The sequence below is a fragment of the Pleurodeles waltl genome, chromosome 8, assembly GCF_031143425.1.
Source record: "Pleurodeles waltl isolate 20211129_DDA chromosome 8, aPleWal1.hap1.20221129, whole genome shotgun sequence".
Classification (NCBI taxonomy): Eukaryota; Metazoa; Chordata; class Amphibia; order Caudata; family Salamandridae; genus Pleurodeles; species Pleurodeles waltl.
Genome location: NC_090447.1, coordinates 987,326,082 through 987,347,301, shown reverse-complemented (window position 1 = coordinate 987,347,301; position 21,220 = coordinate 987,326,082). Strand labels below are relative to the sequence as shown.

General features: G+C 45.3%; 1 protein-coding gene across 17 annotated transcripts in view; it reads right to left on the bottom strand.

Moving 5' to 3' along the window:
• The window catches only part of MYCBP2 (MYC binding protein 2), a 1,769,078-nt gene that overhangs the window by 1,317,715 nt on the left and 430,143 nt on the right, over positions 1-21,220 (bottom strand). For all 17 annotated transcript variants that reach the window (XM_069205243.1, XM_069205245.1, XM_069205247.1 and 14 more), the window contains 2 exons: positions 19,583-19,664; positions 13,205-13,322 (listed from right to left, as the gene is read on the bottom strand). In XM_069205243.1, the coding sequence (XP_069061344.1) occupies positions 13,205-13,322; positions 19,583-19,664 (200 nt within the window). The remainder of the gene's footprint in view (positions 1-13,204; positions 13,323-19,582; positions 19,665-21,220) is intronic.

Sequence of the window (21,220 nt, the reverse complement as noted above, 5' to 3'; positions counted from 1 at the left end):
GACACAACTAAAGCCCAAAACACTGAACGTAATTACATCAAATTGTAAATCTGTGCTGTAGTTTTGGTGTTATTAAATAAAATAATAACTATGTATATCTAGAGACGCACATCCACTTTGGATCCATGGATCCAAGCGCCAGCAGCAATGCTGTGATTGGCTTGCCGTAACCTGAGAGAAAAGTTGCAGCCGCCATTTGGGGAATTGGGACACGGTTCCCTGGGAGGAGAAATAAACATTAAATAGGAATAAGGGGTTAGGAATAGAGGTATCCTGTCCCCATGGGACTGATGGAGGGGTCTTTTTATGTGCGCAAGAGGATATGTGGATCCTCTGCGACAGTCATCACAGCGCATCTGAACCCGCAATGGAACCGTAGATCCAGAACTCAATGTAAAAAACATACAACCACTCACAGACCCACTCACACATTCATTCACAAAACACCCACCCACAGAACCATAACCACATCCAGTCAGACCTACAGAGCACCTCGCACCAACCCACACAACCACTCACACCCGCTCGCTGCCTCACATCCACTTACATACACCAACACAACTACTCCCACACACTCATACACCCATAGACACCCCACTCACGATCCACAAAATCTCACACACCCACTAACAGACCTACATAGCCACTCACACACCCACTCACGCCCACGCCCACACCCACACCCACACCCACACACGCACGCACACACTCAGAGCAACTTATAGATCTACACTGTGGGGTTGGCTGCAGGATCTAGCCACAGGCCAGGCCATGCAGCCAACCTCCCACCGCGCAGCCAAAAGCTGTGCGCAGCGTGGGGTTGGTTGCATGAGACCAACCCCTTGATGCACATGGCTAAAGGCCATGCGAGGCTGGATTAATGAATAGTAATTAAATATTACTTTACTTTAAAAAAAAAAAAAAAAAAAAACTAGAAACTCACTGAAAAAAATTACGTTTACAGGGACATTACAGTTAGGTTCACTCATGCCCTAAGGAAACTAACTTGCACCCTTCGCCAGGCACTGCTACTTACCCCACATTTTACATCAGTCATGACATCTTATATAATATCATTGAGAATATCACTGCAACATTTGCAATAAAAGTATTGATACGAAAACCGTGCATGGCGGGAGTGCGAGTTAAAGTTACCTTAGGGCATGAAGTCGGCGGGGAACCAGTAGGGTCCCCTCCAGAACAAATGGGGCCCAAAGGTGCACTAGCAGGGGACGTGCCACCCAAATATGAGGTGCATGGCCTCATAAGATTACTTAGTTAGGCAGGGGTTGCTCATGCTCCGGGAAACTCTGGAAGCCGCTGAGCTCACCCGGGTTCAGGTTTAACCGCAGAGCCAGGCCTCTAATGACTGCTCTCCCTCACCTTGTCGGATGACTTTGACAGATGGGATGAAGTCGTAGACCTCTGACTTATTTTTAATCTTCTTGTAGCATTTACCTGAACGCTCAGACGACTTCAACGAAGTTCGATGGCTTCGCAACCGATCCAGAGACCTTCCTCTCGACTGAGACTGACACCATTGCGACAGCACACATTGAGCGGCAAGGAACATGAGGGACTGCTCCCTCAAGGCCTTAGGGTGCATGGCACGGCAGTCTATGAAGGTCTTGGTGTCGTGGTCGCACTTCAAGACACCAGAGGCAGGCAAGATGCAGGTCCGTTACTGACATCTTTTTGGGACATTATTTTGAAAAAATGGGGCAACTCAGTACCCTGGGACCTAGGTAAGTAAATAAAACAACAGAAAGATTTTTTTGTCCCTCCGGGGGAAGGATATGAATTAACTTCCAAAAAGTTCATTTATATCCTTTCCCCCCGGAGGGACCAAAAATCTTTGTTATGTTAGTATCTGTTTGGGCGCCGCAGGGCTTCAAACCAGCTTTTCGAGTGGACATACCTGCCACCCTGAGAAAGATTTAACAGAAAGTAAAGAAGAAAAAAAAAAAGTACAGCAAAAATATGACTGGGGTAGCTCTCTGGATCTGCACGTAAACAAAAATTACATCAGCAAGCTTGGGTGGCGCCTACATAGGCACCTCAAGTCACTTCTGACACAGACTAGCAGACTATTCCACACGGAGCCGAATAAAGCTACCCAACGGTGCGCAGGGTACTTCTCTCAAACATTTGCAGATCAGCCCAACGTCTTAGGATAATTCTAAGGTAAATAATCTGTGGCTAAAAGTCTCTATTGGATAAGAATCATCTGATTCCCACCACTTATCTGATTCATTATAGTGATGCTGTCTCTGTGGCTGGCTATTATCAATCTAAGACCATGGCATAAAGGGTACAGCATATGGTTCTAGTCTTGTTCTCTTCAAGAGCTTTTAAGTTTACCAATGTAATAATTGGAGCAGAAACAGAGGATGATCTGGATGAATGAGTTTCTCCAGTAACATGATTTTTACAAATTTTCAGGGCTAAACAAACATGATTTTATTAAATTGGCTTAAGTGTTTTGGGCAGGCAAGCCACAATGGCTGCACATGTTTTTATGCATGTTGATGTTACAAAAACATTTTTGGCAGTAAACAGGGAGGTGCCTTAATGGCAGAGCCTTTGCTGGTTTGTTCCTCAGTTTTGTAAAGATTGGAAACCATTTTAGTTTTTGGATTGTTGCTAGGAGCATTTTGGACTTTCTAATTCACTCATTAGTTTATATCAATTTCTTACATTTTTGCAAGTATTCTTTTTTAAATTATTGACTGGAAGTTTAAGAAATAGTGCAAGGTGAACTGTCGATGTTTCAGGAACCAGATTCTGTGTTATCAACCAAGTTGATTTTAAAATGATTCATAGCAGGGTCCTGAGTCAAACTGATGTTGGATTTTTTCAAATGTACCTCTGATGTGACTAGCAGCTGTCTCAAGTTAATAATTTCAGTTGAATTATGAGATGTTGGAGCAGGTTAGAGAAAAGCAGTAAAGTGGTCCGTTCTGAAATCATCTATTAGCAGCATTTGGTGAAGGGTATAAAGTTTATCCAATATGGAGGAGCAACTGTGATAGCTCTTTAAATGTGTAACCTCATCATTTGCCCTGTCCACTATCGAACCTAGTTTGGCTAGTTTTTTTTTTTAATCTATCCTTACAACATAAGTAACTACAGTCTTCAAAATATTATTTGCAGCTCACTTTTATAAGATGGATTGGATGTGAGAGAGCAGCAGCACCTAATGTAGACCACAGGCGAGGGAGAAGTAGCCTAAAAAATAGAACATAATCTTTGCAAAAGCTTTACATATACTGATTCATCAGTGCCAAGGGAACAATGTTTTTGTGAGCCAGACTACTTAAAATGACTGACTGGCAGGAGTTGGCATTCACAGAGGTTGAATTAAGAGTCCAAGGCTAGAAATGACACCTATTGGCCAATTTTGTTTTAGTAAAAAAAAAAACAAATCGGAGAAGGGATGTTAACTATATTAACATATATAAATTAAGTGTTTCACAAGGCCCAAAGTTTAGGGGACAGCAAACTCACAAATAAGTACCATGCTGCTCTCCTAGCAGAAATAAAGAAAGTAGTGCAAGTCTCCTTTTTGCACAAATCCACTTTTTTATCCTGACATATTTTTCACTACTAATCATGACAGTGGAAGTTGTTCTGGGCAGAAATTATAGAAGGTCAGGAGGATGCCCTCTTAAGAAAACAAGAAAGAACAAGTTTCTGGTCTCTGGGATCGATGAAAAGTTTTGGGCTTGCATCGAGGGGTGAGAACAGCATGATAACATGAGGCAGGCCTATCTTGCGCTGTCAGAGCAGAAACCTACCAAGCGCCTAATCTCTCACACCCTTGCATGCACAAGGTGCCAAGTCTGGCTGGATTTTGACTGGTGCTCACTGCCTTTGAAAGACTTCGTAAACTTGTGGAGCTTGGGGCCTGAAACCCTGCTCAAAAGTTTGGCTTTCTTCAGCTAGATGGAGTGGGTGGAATCTGAGCCTTTTAAAGTTTGTGTAGTTTCTGCTCAGGTTGCCAGCACTGAATGCTCTTCCACTTTCTTCCTCCTTCATGGGGTGTATTTATTTAAGAGTAGGCAGTACAAAACAAATATATACATACATAAATTTGAAAAATACAATAAAGTAGTGCATGGCTACTGCTTATGTTATCAATCCCCACTCTTGCTCTTTTGGTATAGTTTTAACTCATTCAACAGCATTTCAGTATGGTGCATGTTACTACACGTGTTACAGAGCCTTGCCAAATTACCCATTTTTTAGCAGACGGGGGACACAGTGTTCTGCTGCCCCTGTCGTTAACTGGTCATTCCTAATTGTAATCATAATCATTAACGGGTCTGTTTCTCACATACCCTCGCCCATTACACTGGCAGATGCTGCATCCCATATCTACACACCATACACAGCGCTATCTCTGTGTGAGTAAGCGCTTCAGCACCTCAAATGTTAGAACACAATAAAACAAGAAGAGTCCACTGGCTCACGGACTGCATTTTCTCCTTTGTGACTGAAACTAATAAGATCTGAATAATTATTAGAGCTAATAGGGTTTTCAAAATTAGTAAAATCAATGCGGGTAATTTTTACTTTTTTTTAAAAAAAAATTCAAACCAAGTCCACCAGTTTTTTTCTCCTTTTTATAAGGTTGATTTGCACTAAAGTTTAAAAGAACAAGTTACTGATCTTTGGTAATGTTTCCTGGTGGCTACTCTAACTGCATATTTCTCATCATTATAATATCCCCAGTAGCCAAACTGGATTTGGAAATTTAAACCGCACCCATGTGCTGCTAGGTTGTCATGTGAGCTCTGCGCCGACTTCATTCTACCCAGGATGGGACAATGAGCAGAATAAGCACCGCACCTGCATATAAACATCAGTTTTTTTCTGAACTCTGTCTGCTCTCTGATGCAGAGCCCACCAATGAGAGGTTCCAGTGTGCAACTCTCTATTTTATGACCTTTTTAGATAGGAAAGAGGATCCATGCTACAGGAAATAGGAGGGGCGAGGGCACTGTGGAATCTGAGGTTAGACTGAGTACTGGTACATAGACTGAGTATCCACCAGAAAGGGTGCTATCAAAGGTAGGTAACTTGCTCTTTTGATAGATTCGTCTCACTACAAATTCTTCGCCTTTAGAATACATATCTCCTAAGGTTGTGGGCCTGTGAAATGGCTCATACCAAAAAATTGTGCAGACCCAACAGGTGAAATACCGTTACCTGTGAAACTGGCAAACCGAAGCAGTAGTGTTTTGTTAAAGTGTGTACCGACTGCCACATCGTAGCCCAAAAGAAGTCAAAGACAGGCATTTTGTGCGAGAGCACTGTGGTAGCATCCTTCACCCTGATGGAATGGATGCTCAATGCCTCTGGAGGCTGTTTCTTGGCCAATGGATAGCAGATCTTGAGGTGGAGGACTATCCACCTTGACAAACTTTTTCTGCACTGTTTGGCCTTTCTTTTCACCGGAGAACTTCACAGTGTGCTAATAACCCACCTGATGGTCTTTGATACAATTAATGTTAAATGTTCTTCTGGGATCCAGCCGATGGAGACTCTGCTCCTCTTTTAAGGTGCGAGTCGGGGCAAAGAACATTAAGGAGATGATAGACAGCATAATATGAAAAACAGTCATAACATGATCCTAAAAGAACACATTGGTCTTCAGCATCATTTTGTCTTGGAAAAAGGTGGTGTAGTGTAGCTGCACTTAGAGTTCACTCACTCAACGAGCTGAAGTCACTGAGACCAGAACCGCAGTCTACAGAGTCAAGAGATGCAATGGACAACTGTGCACGGGTTCCAGTGGCACGCATATGAGGAGAATGAGGTCCAAAGTAAGATACCATCACAAAGGATTTGGGGAGGAAACAAATAAGTCAAAACTTGTAGAAACATCACCTCATCAGGTGATGTGAAAAAGGACAGCTGATCCAGTGAACAAACAAGGCCGAAGGGGCGGACAAATCACCTTTAACTGTACCCCCTGTAAGTCCTTGTCGGGTCAAGGATCAATCAATCAATCAAAAAATTTATTAAGCGCGCTACTCACCCGGTAGGGTCTCAAGGCGCTGGGGGATGGGGGGATGCCGTTTTACTGTTCAAAAAGCCATGTCTTGAGGTGTTTTCTGAAGGTCAGGAGGTCCTGGGTCTAGTGTAGGTTGCCTCGGGAGGTGGTGCGTTGGATGCGGGGGGACCTTGGCGAGGGCGAGGTCAGCAGAGCGGAGGAGACGAGTGGGAGTGTGGAAGTTCACTCTTTCGTTGAGGTAGGCTGGTCCAGTGTTGTGGAGGGATTTGTGGGCGTGGATGAGGACTTTGAAAATGATCCTTTTGCTGATGGGTAGCCAGTGAAGGGATCTGAGGTGGGCAGAGATGTGTTCATGGCGTGGGAGGTTCAGGATGAGATGTGCAGCTGCGTTCTGGATTCGCTGGAGTTTCTGCTGAAGCCTGACTGACAAGCCTGACAGGATAAAATGAAGAAGAAAATTGATAGTTTGACCTTGGTGGAAAATGGACGGCTTTGCAGTTGTCCCCCCAGTTTTTGCCCCCTTTATAACTACTAGATGCTGGTTTTAATCTCCGACAGTGCAGTGAGGCCTGCTAACCAGACCTCAGTGCCAGTGCTCTTTCCTCTACAACAAAGTTTGACTGATTGTTTTACAATTGGCACAGGGCCCTTCTAAGTTCCTAGTAAATGGTACCCCTGGTATCAAAGGCATGGGTACTGAAGGGGGTCCCTAAGGGCTGCAGCATATCTTATGTCACCCTAATGGACCCACACACAAGTTGCCCACAGCCTGCCATCGCAGACTGTAGGCCAGGGTGCAAGCCCTGTGTGAAAATACAACATGGCACACACATTGTGGGCTATGCCAAAGTCACTGCAAGTATTATATGTATGTCACCCCTACAGTAGGCCTCAAGAGCCGTAAGGCAGGGTGCATTATAATACATGTGAGGGAATGTCGGCATGAGCAGATATGCCCCTGGGATATCTAGTGCTATTCCTAGATGTTGCAGGTGACCAAGACCCATCTTAGAATATGTACTGGACACTGGTGATCCCAAATGAAGCAGCTACACGATGGCTGAACAGAAACAAATTGGTGTTTGGCATCAAACATGTAGTCGTAATAAATCCTCTCTGATGCCAGTGCTAGATTTATGAGAACATGCACCCAGGGGGTACATTAGAGGTCCCCCTTGAAACCTACTACTCCTCCAGTGTGCTGGCTGACTGGTATTGATCAGTCTGTCACCACAGATGAGTTTCTGACCCCCTGAAGGTGAAAGCCCCCACTGTCAGAGGTCAGAAGTGATGCCTGCTCTGGCGAGAGGTGTTATCACCTCCTCCAGCAGGATGGCTGCTAAACCTGCATAGCTAGGCCAGGGACTTCAAGGTCCCAGTCGCCTTTGATATACAACCCCAGCTTCCCCAGAGCTGGGAGAGGCAACCTCTTGCCCAGAGGCCCATCTGGCCCCAGACAAGAAGGAAAAATTAGTAGTCAGGAGGTTTGACAAGCATACAGGCTGAACACACCCGTAAGGTTGGCAGACCAAAATGAACATGAAAAGAAGAATTCCACCATCTTGTGTGTGGTGGAATTAGGAACTCAGACAGGGTGATGCCCACAAGAAGTGTTCATCTAGGGGGTGTAGTGACGCCCAGGCACTACTCAAAGTCTGGTACTCTGTTCTGTTGGCCATCAGGAGGGAACAACGAGCCACAAGAAGATTGTCTGAAGCCCAGGAGGTCAGCCCCACCACTTAAATGAAGTCGCAAGAGGCTGACCCCTTCTGGAGTCCCCCTACACCTATACCGGGGAACTTAAACCCCATGCAACAACCACGACTTGTTAGTGGTCCAATCGGACCCCAACAGCACCAAAGTAGACCTACTGTCGAGGGACGCCAGGATCCACAAGGCCAGTCAGGAGAGTAGCCCACTGCCCTGTTTCCCCTCTCACCAGGTCACCATAACACAGAGTGAGTCTCTGATCACTGCGACCAGATGCCTCAAAGCACCATTGGACCTGAGACCCACAGTCCGAGTCTGAGGGAGGCAACAGTGCCAATGGAGTCCTGAGACCCTTAGAAGCGGAGCCCACCCTTGGGTTTGGACAGACTGGTCCCCAAGACTGCACACCTTTTCTTCAGGGAGCAAGAACCGTGAGAGTCTTCAGAGGCACGATCCAAAGCCTCAAAGCACCACTTCACATGAGCCCCCGCCCAAGCTCAAGTGGGCCAACAATATCCCTGCGTGCCCAAGACATTCAAGATCTAGACCCTGTCCCCCCTCCCGACTGCTGCCCCACCGCCCCCCTCCCCCTAGTCCAAGTTTGCAGCCTCTTTGTCCCAGGGCGGTTTCCCAATAAAGTGAATGAGGCACCCAATGCCAAAACGCACCTCTGCACCCAGATGCCGCAGTGCCTCCTGAGGTGACCTGTTGGTGCTGTCTTGGACCTTGCCCCATACTCCCCCCTGGAGTCAAGGAGAACAGCCCTGTAAGTCGTTGGTAATTGACCCTATGCAGTACGTTTATTTCCCCATAGGATAACATTACCGACTGAAACCACAGTACAAGTGTATTTTATTGGGACTTACAAAGTAATAACGCGAAAATTACTTACTTGATAAGAATGATCTGGGGGTCTAAATTGATATAAAAATCTTTATTTTTATAAATTGGTGTCAGATTTCTTTATTGAGTGTGGGTCTTGCTTACTGGCAATGTGTGTGCAATAAATGCCTAACACTATCTGATGAGCGTAACTGCTCTACCACAAAAAGAGAGCTTTTAGGGTTATCATTTTAACCCCTGTCAGCCAATAAGGGTCACCCTGGAATATCTACATAGTGTCCCCTTACACTGGTACACTTCACAGATCACCAGCTTTGTACAGATCTGAAACGGGTCAGTATTGGGGTGCCACATCAGGTTATAAACTTGTTCTAGTGCCTGGCATAGACCAGCTTTGTAGAGGGAAGCCTGGCAGCAAGGACAAGATAAACAACCTCAGGGGGAAGATCGATTGCAGTCAACTGTCGCCACTCAATCTCCACACATTGAGGTGCAAATTGAGCAGAATTGGGTGCAGGACCTTGCCCTGCTGCTGCCACACTGGATTCTCCTAAAGCAGAAACCTAATCAGTGGGCATATGCTCATGCCTAGAAGTTCTGGATATCACACTCTCCTTGCTTAATCAGGAGACACTAGGAGTTCTTGAGCCCTGTCATTTATGATCTTCAGAATTTGGGGTAGGAAAATCATTGATGGAAATGCATATATGAGTACCACTCTACTCTATCCAGAATGCTTACCTGAGAGAGAGCCTTATTGGAAACCCTAGCGCACAAATGTTTTGGCATTGCTAGTTCTCGAAGGTGGTGAAAAGCTCTAGCTAGAGTTCTTCCTACTGCTGGAAGATACCCTGCCCTACCTCAGGGTGCAATTGCCATTTGTGATCCACAAGGTGCCATTGGCCGAATTTATCTCCCTGGTGTTTAAATATCTCACTATAAGGTTTGTGTCCAAGGAAATACCCTTGCACTCGAGCCAGTTTAAGAAATAAAGTGCCTCCTGGCACAGGATCCAGGACCCCACCCAGCCCTGTCTGTTGCAGTACCACATGGTGGTGGCGTTGTCTGTGAGAAAATGAACCAGTATCTCTTTGAAGGACATTAGGAAGGCTCTTAGCACTAGGTGAATGACACAACTCCAAGAGGGAAATTGTGAGATCACCTCTCCAAAATGGCCTCCCCAATTCCAGAAGTAATTCATCTGTAACTACCATCAGCTCGGGGTGGGGAATGCAGAGGGGTCTGCCATCAATCCAATTGGTGCTGAGCCACCACTGCAGGTATTTCGCAGTTTCCTCCAAGTCATGAATGGAATCCGACAGGCTCCGAGTCCCCTGAGACTAAGTTCCACTGCACAGCCCACATACGTCGCTGGCACAGTCAACAGGCAGGGTGTAGGATGCCTAGAGACCCAGGAGCCTTTACGCCATTCTTACTGAGACCCATTATCGAAGCTGAAACATCAAGATCATAGCCTGACTTGCTGTGGTGAAGGAAAGGTCTGAAACTGCATCATATCTAGAATGGCTCCAATGAAATGGAGTCTATACAAAAAAGTCACATGTGACTTTTGCATGCTAATTATGAACCCCAATAGCGTAAGGCGGTTTGCATACTCGTTATGCAGGTCCAAAGCCACCATTGAATCACCTGGTAAAAGGGCAGACAGAACATGGGCAAGTGTGAGCATCCTGAGTTTGTCTACAAAATGCATTCAAAGGGGGGAGCGATCCTAAACAAGGTGAAGGCCTGCGTCATTCTTGGCACAAAGCAAAGCACAGGGAAATAGAGGGAGTAACAGCCAGTCCCTATTTTCTGGATCGGCACCCTCTCTGTGGCTGCTTTGGCCAAAATAGCCTGCACTTCTAGGAGCAAGATGGAGAGGCGCTTCTCTGAAAATTGTTCTGCTGTGGCTGAAAGATGCAGTGCCTTAAAAATTAATAGCAGGTCATAGTTCTGTTGGATAATCGGGAGGACTCACCTGTCGAATGCTATATATGGCCACCCTTGAAGACAATATCCAAACCTGTCCCACCACTGACTGGTCGTGTGCTACTAAGGGCAAACTAAAGCAGTTTGGAGGCCGCCGTCATAGAAGCGGAGGACTGGGAAGTTTGTTGCCTCAGATGGCCTGGACTTGTGCGCTTGATCCCAATCCTGACCCCCGATCCATCTACTTCATGAGCAGCAGGGTTTGGCTGTACACCAATTCCTTGGAGTAGTTTCAAAGTGGTGAAGTTGTTGAGGCGGTCTTGGAGGGGTAAAAAGGGATATGGAATGTGCCTTGGCCAGCCTTTCTTTAAAATGTTTCAATACTGAATCAGTCTTGTTGCTAAACAGGCGAGATCTATGTAGATCTATCGAATAGTATGCCCATAAAGAGGCTTGCATGACCTCAGAGAAGCTTGCGGATGTCGTCCAAAGTGCCACTCAAACACTACGCTAGGAGTGGAAGCTGTACTTTGCAGCGTCCTGGCCATCCTTGATGGCCTGAGCCAAACTGGCCGGAACTGGCCATAGGTCCCATGAAGCATGTGTCTAACCTCCCCCTCCCCCACAGCTAACACTGATTAAACTGTGATTATTTCAGGCACCTATAAGGGTGTCAGTCAGGACTTCGTTAAATGGCATGAGAGGTTCTGATCAAGTTTGTCGAATTTCTAACCTTGTGTTAGTGCGTTGCTTTTGACTTCATACTTGGTAGTCATAAATTCAATGCCTTCGAAGCACATCTAGTCACTATGGCAAGGACAGCCCTCTCTTCTATTGATGGCCCATGGAGAGAACACAACCCAGTGTCAGAAGTGTCCAATCTACTGGCCTCCTGCAAGTCCACGTAAAAATTATCATAGTTTTGGGAAAAATAATTAATCTCTAGTGTCCGCTACAAAAGCTGATAGGCTCCGATCAGAGTCTGAATCAAAACGTTGTTGGAATGCATCTCCAAAACAAAGGCGTGTTTCTGTCTGACCAAGATGAACTGGGGTCGGGTACCTTGGTACAGCTTCAGCACGGGACCTTGGTTGGGTGGAGATTAATTTGCCTCGGAGTCAGATAGGACTGTCGGAACAGGGTCTTTCTCCAGTGCAGGTCTCTAATGTCAAAGTCAAAGGCAAGGATTTTGGTGCTGGTTTGAAGTCGACTCTAGTGTCAGAGCAGAACCAAGGGTGGGTACACACTGCATAGAGAGAAGAGTCACCAGCAGTAACACCAGTAACACAGCTAGAGGCCTCCTTAGTTTCTTGAGGCCTGAAGGTGCACCAAAGGGAGCTGAAAGAGTGCCAAAAATTCCTAGCATGGCGTATCTGAAGGCCTCGATCAGTAGCAACATTGCAGATCGACCTAAAAAGTCAATTTGCATCAGGATTAAATGCAGGATTGGCTCATCAGTGGAGGACAAGGAGTGAGTCAACATGGCAGCCTGACATTGTCACAACTTATCAGACTGAGTGGCAGGTCTGGGACATATCATGCTTTGCTACCTTCTGCTTAGACTGCCTGGAAGACTTGCACCGCAACAAGAACCTGTCGTGGGAACAAACCTGAGACAGGTCCGCACCTCAACTTCAAGCAGGAATTAAAAGACTTCTTTAGGTGTTCAGAGAAGTACATCTTTGCATTCCCAGGCTGCCTTCGGGTTCGTAAGGGCACTCTCCTCACAGGATTCTAAATCATGCACATAACCCGTACACCAAAGGCACACCTCATCGGGCTCTGTCACAGACATCTGTTTGTGACTATCCATGAACACAAACTGCTGGGAGTAAGTTCCAGATCCACATACAAAGGGTTGGAAAGAAAGGAAATCGACATTGACACAGGTGGCACTTAATACAGCTCCATCATCACTTCTGGGGTAGAATGACGTCAACACAGAGCCGCACAATACCACCCACCGGTGTGGAGGAACAATGCTGTTTAAATATTCCAGATTCTTTCTGGTGCCTAGGGATATTCTGAAGGTGAAGAATATGCAGTTAGAAGCATGTATTATAAAGTTGATAGCCTGGTAGCAAGCTAAGGGAAATAATTTATAATCTGAGTTTGCAACAGAAGTTACCTTATTATAATCTCTCAGGCACCCACATATCTTTATGGTTGGTTAATGGAACCCATGTGGGGCTTACTGATAGGATGTGTGTGTTTAGGAGGCAGGCCACAGGACAACATGACACAGTCACAGGCGCTGTTGGAACCTGTTCAACATCCAAACATATTCCTGTTTCCTTAAGGCCCATCAGAATGATACATGCACAAGAATAGAGATGCAAGAGTGCCTGAAATCAATTTTTTTGAGTACCCTAGTGGCATGTTAAAAAAAAAAAAAAAAAAAAAAAAAACACTATAATGTGATGTGCATGGTAACTGTAAACACTTGTGAAAATAAGGACAACCTCTGAACCAAATGACAACTGTAAAGGGCAAAGTGTTTAAATATCAACCACAGAATAGGTTTACTATTTCAGGAGCTTATATGTAAAGAAGCAGGGTCTGGAGAGATTCATGGTAAAACAAATTGAATGCTGGAAGACAATCCACAGTTATTGGACTTTAGCTAAGCATAATGTGCCAAAATGATGAAGTGCAATGACAAGACAAAATACCAAAAGGGTTAAAATAACAATGCCTTACAGAAAAACTTCCAAACGTGAAGACCTGTCCGTCCGTTAAGAGAACTGCAGTGTGGTTGCTTCCAGCCGTCACTTGTGTACAGGGCCCAGGTAATGCCTGTACAAGTGTGGGACAACCCCTGGATAAAAAATAAATAAATACAGCAGTGAATGACCTTGGCTCTCATTATTGTAATCTAGAGTTTGCTATTTCTTACCTCACACTAAAATGGTTTAACAAATTTGAAAAACTATTTGTTCCGCAAGATATTTTGAAGTGTGAACCAATACTGGAGAACTACAGTTACAGGTAAGTAACTTATTTTCTTACTCCAGTATTGGAACTTTCATAGACTCACATGCTTGAATCAGAGTAGAGAGCAGTAGTTATGCACATTGTACCATTATAACCATATACGATACAAAACACGCACATATATAAAACATAAGTATATATACACACACGTATAGAAATCTATATAACTATAAACAAATATATATATATATATATATATATATTTATAAATATATCTATATACAAGAAGTAATACTTCAAAGAAGATATGATATGTGAATACTATCATTAAATATGTCCACTTCTCTGTATGTTACATTGTTCTCTTTCTTTTGTTTACTTTCTTTTCTCTTTTTAACTCTGTAACCGAACATAAGGGATATAAACAATGTGCATACCTGTTCTAGGATGGAGGGACGGACAAGAGATGGCTCACCTTCACCCAAAGAGATTCCTGAGGACTGCTTGACCCACTGCTACCTCTCCCTGAGATAGAGATTCCAAGCAGTAGTGCTTTGTGAATGTATGACAGCTCTTCCATGTTGCTGCCCTACAAATGTGTTGTAGGGAAACTTCGGCGAACAGCGCTGCTGACGAAGAGACTGCCCTCGTGGAGTGAGCATGTACAGATGAGTGCAGAGGTTTACCCGCTGCTTGATGGCAGAAGCGAATGACTGAGGTGATCCATCTGGAAATACTCTGCTTGGAGAGTGGTTGGCCTTTTCTAGGTGCACTGTATGCTACGAATAGCGGATTAGAGCGTTGAAAAGATTTAGTTCTGTCCAAATAGAATTGAGCACATCTTTTAACGTCTAAGGAGTGTAATGCCCTCTCCGCCGGAGTAGAAGGATGAGGAAAAAAGGATTTGAAGACTAAAGGCTCATTGATGTGAAAGTCTGAAGGAACCTTTGGGATAAAATGCGGATTAGTACGCATCAGCAGTCTGTCTCGATTAAACTGTAAGAACGGCTCTTGAATAGAGAGGGCCTGCACTTCGCTGACTCGTCTGGCTGATGTGAGAGCCACCAATAAAGCAACCTTCCACGAAAGGAATTTGAGAGAGGCACGATGGATTGGCTCAAACGGATGCTTCATCAGTTGCGCTAAGACAATATTTAGGTTCTACGAAGGAGGTGGTGGTCTGAATGGAGGAAAAACCCTGAAAAGCCCTTTCAAAAACCTCTTGATCAGACGAGAGGAATAGAGTGAGGGTGAAGCACCCGAACATCTGTATGCTGCTATTGCAGCTAGATGAACTTTAACAGAAGAATGTGCCAGGCCTGCTTGCGCTAACTGCAATAAGTACGGCAATATTTCCTCTGGCGGTGAAGATAGTGGGTCAACCTGCCGCTGATGACCCCAGACAAAATCGTTTCCATTTGCAAGAATAAGCCTTATTAGTGCTATCTGCTCTAGCCTTGGACAAGATATCCCTACACTCCTGTGGAATATTCAGATGTGCGAACTTCCCTGTGCCCAGGAGCCATGCTAACAAACACATCGACTGCCGATCCGGGTGCCATACCTGCCCTTTGCTCATGGTTAACAATTGTGGAAACAGCTTCAGCGGAATGTGAGGCTTGATTGACAGTAGGAGAAGTTCTGCAAACCAGTGTTGATGCGGCCAATACGGAGCTATCAATATCAGAGTGCACAGCTCTGCCTTCATCTTTGTGAGGACTCTTGGGATCAATGGAATTGGAGGAAAGGCGTAAGCAAAGATGTCTGACCAGACTATCGAAAACACATTCCCCCAAGATCCCTTTTGGTGATGCCAGCTTGCGAAGAACTGGCATTTGGCGTTGTGTTTGTTGGCAAACAGGTATATTGTTGGTATTCCCCACTGGGAAAAGATGTGGTCCACTATCGACTGGTCCAGCTCCCACTCGTGGCAGCTTGATTTCTGCCTGCTGAGTGCATCCGCCGTCTTGTTCTGTATTCCTGGCAAATGCACAGCTGAGAGTGTGATGCCTTGCTGCGAGGCCCAATTCCAAATTCTCTGGGCTTCTCTGGAGAGAGTGAGAGATCTTGTACCTCCTTGTTTGTTGAGGTAATGCATTGTTGTGGTGTTGTCTGTTCTTATTACCACGTGCGATCCTGAGATTTTCGGGAGAAAAGCCTGTAGAGCCAATTGATATGCATCGTTGTCAGTTACGGTGGTCACTTGCCGCTTACATGAAGATCCTGTAGCACGGCTCCCCAGCCTTCCAGAGATGCATCCGTAGTGATGGTCCACGGAGCCGGCTGATGTAGGAACAAAAGGCCTATTGATAGATGATGCCTTAGAGACCACCATGTCAATGCCCTGAGTATTGCTGGGTTTATGTTCATCTGATCCTCGAAGCTTCCTGGAGCCATTGACGATTTAGTTGCTCCTGTAACGGGCGTATCTTTAGTCGGCATAGAGGAACTAGAGGTATGCATGATGACATCATTCCCAACAGAGACTTGAATAGAAGGACAGAAACACAACTTCTTTTTTGTATAGATCTTGTTAGTGTCAGTAACCTTTGTTGCCTGTCTAATGTGGGACATGCCATGGTGGATTGCGTGTCCAGGTTTGCCCTTAGAAAGGTGATACTGCGTGCTGGTAGAGGTTTGGACTTCTCCCAGTTGATGGTGAGCCAGAGATTGTCTAGTAAGTAAACACACTTTCTTGTTGATCTGCGCGCTCCTGCGTAGGTATTTGCCTTTATCAGCCAATCGTCTAAATATGGAAAAATTTTGTGTTTCCTCCTTCTGAGGAAGGCTGCGATTGGTGCTAGACATTTGGTAAATATTCTGGGAGCTGATTTTAGGCCGAAGGGAAGGACACAAAATTGAAAATGGCTGCCGGCTATGGTGAATCTCAGGTATCTTCTGTGGGCAGGGTGGATGGGAATGTGGAAGTATGCGTCTTTCAGGTCTAGTGTAGACATGAAATCTCCCTGGTCTTGTAGGCTGATCATACAGAATGATTGCTTTTTAAAGTAGGTATTCAGTTCCCGTAAAATCGAGGATCGGACTCCAATCTTTCCACTTTTCGAATGAGGAAGAACCTGGAATAAAATCCTCTTCCCTTCTGTGCTCGAGGCACCTTCTCTATAACTCCTTTGAGAAGCATCTTGTCGAGCTCCTTCTTGAGTTGTTGTGGGTATCTTTAGGGAGTCCTGCGGGGGGAATTGGAGGGAGGCAGTTAGGTGAATTCTAGAGTGTGGCCCCACTAATTGGAGGACCCACTTGTCTGATGTGATGACTTGCCATGGTTTGAGGAATAGGGATATCCTTCTGCCTAAAATGAAAGGAGGAGAATTGGATGTAGCCGGCGCCTCAGATGCATCAGGCTCTCCGAGCAGAGTCTGTGGCCGGGCGAGTTGAACGTCCTCGACCACCAGATCTACCATAGGCTGGTTGCGGCAGCTGCCTCTGGGGGTAGTACTGACGGTACTGTTGGGAAGAGGAAGGATAATGGAATATCTGTACTGCTGATATCCTCCTCTGTATGAAGGTTGGTCACGCCCTCTAGCTCGAAAGGAGGGCTTTCGATATTGTAGGGTCCCTAGTGACCTTGCTGTGTCCGACTTAATGGATTGTAAGGCCTCATCGATGTGTTTTTCAAGTAACGCCTGGCCATCAAAAGGTAAGTCCAGGATCTTATTCTGCACCTCAGGACGGAAAGAGGTAGCTTTAAGCCAACCTTGCCTTCTAAGAACAGCTGCCCCGGCGAGCTGACGAAAAGCAGTGGTTGCTATGTCCATTGCACAGTCAATAAGTTCTGCTCACGTGCGTTGACCCTCCTGCAAAGTTTTGTTTGCGTCTGATCTTGCATCTTCTGGCAACTGGCTAATATGAGGTGCAATGTCTGCCCACAGCTGCCTGTCAAACCTAGCCAATACAGCCAATGAGTTGGCAGCTCTTATCACTAGGCTAGCCATAGAGGAAAACCTTTTTCCGATATTATCCAATCGCCTACCCTCCTTGGCGGGGGGTGCGGAAATCGGGGCAGAAGGATTTTTGGACTTTCTTTGTGCTGCTTGAGCCACCACTGAATCCGGATGAGGGTGTCCAGTTAGACATGCTGGTGCATCGTCCGGTGCCTTGTACTTTTTGTCTAAATGAGGCAGTACTGCTGTAACTATCAGGATTGTGCATGACCTTTAGACCTTCTTCCCACAGATAGTTAACCATTGGAATAGAGCGCACGGATTTTTGGAAAGGCTCTTTAAAGTCGTAGAGGAAGCAGTCTTTATGCTTGGATGGCATTGGCAAAGCAAAACATTTGGCAGCTCTTTCTAGGAGATTGTGAAATCCTCCTATGTCGTCTGGTGGGGACTCCACCTTTGACTGAGAAGGAGAAGGAGGATCAGGGATGATGTATTCATCCCACTCGGAATGAGTGTCCAGGGGCTCCCCTTCTTCATGATCTCCCTCTGACATGTCCGTATCCTGAGGAAGCGTCATATCCGGAGTAGCCACATTCGTGAGAGGTAAAGAAGCTGGTCTCTGACGTGGAGTGGTAACCTCAGAGACGGGCAATGGAGGTTGTTCCCCTTGAGGAGGGAAAACGCCTGCTGTAGTCAGCTAACATTGCTCTGAGGTCGGACAATAAGGAGGATGGAATATATGCCCCCTGTTGGTATTGCTGTTCTTCTCCATAAAATTGAGGGTCATAGGGTTCATCATACTCATCCTCTTCCTGATACTTCACATTCAATTGGGATGGACTATGGGCTGCGCCGAATGGCCCCTCGTCATCTGAGTCCTCATCTCCCTCTAATAGGCGTACTGGAACAAGGGAGGACACCTTACTAGGTGATGTATGTTTTGGCGTTAGTTTTTCATGAGTTGTCTGATGTTTTTCCCTCGTCTACGCCGTTGGCGGTGTCGTAGACGCTGAACGCATGGAGATCTTGATGGAAGAAAGTCTCACCGACGAGTCTACAGTCGACGACGGTAGAGCGTATACTGTCATAGGCGCCGTCGACGATGATGATTATGTGTAGATGTTCGTCGACAATGACGTTGTCGATGCTGTTCTCGTCGACGGTGGGGTACCTGTTGTCGTCGACGTTGTCGTCGACGGTGGAAATGCAGAAGTCGCCTTCGGAAAAACACTCACCGGTCTCGTCGACGATGAATCTGTTGACGGTGCTTTTTTCGCAGAAACAGAGGATGGTTTCTTAAAAGGCACAGATGGAGGCACAGATGGCGGTACAGAGGAGGATTTTTTTGTGCCTCTCTGAACTGCTAGAATGACCGCTCTCTCCTTTGCTGGAAGATTTCTGAGGAGAAGAAGATGGGCTGCGGCCCTTGTAAGACCCTGAAGCGTTCTTTTTGTGGGCTTTCCTTGAGTGTTGGGAGGGAGATCGTGTGTCTGATCTCGCCCTCTTTGATGACCTTTTAGATATTGAAGAGTCATGACTCTGAGTCATAAACTGGATTTTCCCTGTATTTTAGTTTCTGCAGCCATATCAATAATCTGCCTTCCCTATCCTTTAGAGTCTTAGAGGAAAAGGTACGACAAACCTTACAGTCCTTGGCTGAATGGTCTGGGTAGAGGCAGTAAATGCAATCCTGGTGATGGTCTTCAGAATGAAGTCTTTTCTTTCCACAAGTCTTGCAGTTCCTGAAAAGACCCTTTTTCTCCTTATCAGACATGTTGAAAATACTTTACCAATCAAGTCAGATAAGTTTTTCTGAGAGAAAATGTTGTTGAAAAGGTGTAAAGAAACAGCAGAGCTCTGAGGAGACTCCCTAGCACGATGTGCGGTAGAAAATCGGAGGTGCTGGAGCTTCTCTCAGGAGGATTCTAGAGGGTGGCGTCGCCTGATTGGTGGATACTAAAGTTTGGTCCTTTTCCTAAAATGACTCTGATAGACTGTTAAATTGAAGAGGCCTATGTCTTTTTTTTGTTGTTAATATATTTTAACACTACTTGTGTAATTTATACCGGGTGCTCCCATCTCGACGACTGGGAATGAGTTAAGCATGTGAATCTATGAAAGTTCCAATACTGGAGTAACTATAAACTCATAAATTCACAGTTTTACAAAACAAAAGCACTTCAACATCATTGTTACGTCTCACTGAACCTAAGGTAGTATTTCATAAGCATCCACAACATACCTAGAGTTAACATCGCCATGGCCCAGCTGTCCATGCTGGCCATATCCAAATGTGTAAACATCACCATTTTCCATTAGAACCACTGTAATACACAAAACAGGAACAATGTCTGTTAAAAAACAGGCTTTCAAAACCAGAGCAAGAAGTCTACGGTAAATAAATACAGCAGAATGTTCACATATTTCAGAGTGTGCGTCCAACTGTACATTTGATTAACACAGACCAAGTCATTTTGCAAACATACAAAACAGGGGTAAAGAAACTGGGGCAGTCGAAAGACTGCAGCTTAAATTACTGCACAGTAGTTCTGGGGTAGTAAAACGTATACATTAAGAATTGGCCAATTTAAAAAAAACAAAAATTTAATTCTTGTGGCTGCAATAGTGTTTCTGCACAACACGAGAATGCCCTGCCAACCCAGGAATATTAGGATGTGCGTTTTATCCTAGAGTTAGATAGTTCCTAGGTCTATTCAAAGACTTTAGAATCTTGGATGTGCTTTCAATGGAGCCGCTCATCCACGGTGCTGATGCATAAAATCATCTCAAAGCACAATCCATTTAACACCATCAACAAAACTGCCACCATCACAAGTTCAAATCCCTCTTAACAAACCGTTCTAATGTACAGCGATACTGAAGTGCATTTCTAGCGCCACCTGATCTGAAATCTTTACCTTACATGTTGTTTATATAGTCTGCTTTCATTGACCAAAGAAAGTTCAAGGTCTCTAATCTTCAAATGATACCCATTATCTATTTTTCTCACTGCTAACATTTCGAGAGAAGTACACAGAGCACCCTCATGCCTTTCATATAGAACTATATCAGAGTGCAGTTCTTCCTGGAGAAGATGCACAAATGAAACAGACCTTACAATTGCTTCTGAGACACTGTAAAAGGACAATACTATGCTTATATAGCCACTGCCACAACACTAAAATTGACCAGCATTGGCAATGTCAATGGGTCGGTCTCTAAAGGAATGGTGCATGTGAATGTGAATCGTTACCAGTAAATAGCATGGGAGTGGATATGTATTTGTGTGGAAGAAAAGTATTGTAGAATAATATTGGTGAAGTTAAAAGGCCAGGGGACAGTTGCACTATCAAACCAGATCTTAACACCCATGTAGACTGATGACTTCCCTCCACTCATGTGTGCTACTACGAGAGAAAAACATCATATTATCTTGTAATCTAAGACAATTTAATAGCATTACAATGCCTTGTCTGTGCCCCTGAAAGTTCAAGCTTAGGCAGCTGGCTATATAACCAAAATCAATCAATCAAATTTCTTAAGCGCACTACTCACCCGGTAGGGTCTCAAGGCGCTGTTGTGGGGGTGGGGGGGGATAACTGCTCGAAAAGCCAGGTTTTGAGGTGCTTTCTGAAGGTTAGGAGGTCCTGGGTCTTGCGTAGGTTGGTGGCAAGGGAGATCCAGGTTTTGATGGCGAAGTGGGAGAAGGATCTGCCGCCGGAGGTGGTGCGTTGGATGCGGGGGACTGTAGCGAGGGCGGCGGAGCTGAGCTGTCGAGTTGGTTTGTGGAAGTTGATTTGCCCAACCAAAACATGTACTTCTTGCTCCCAACATGCGGGCAGAGCCAAAGTCCCTCTTTTGGGGGAGGGGGGGGGGGGGG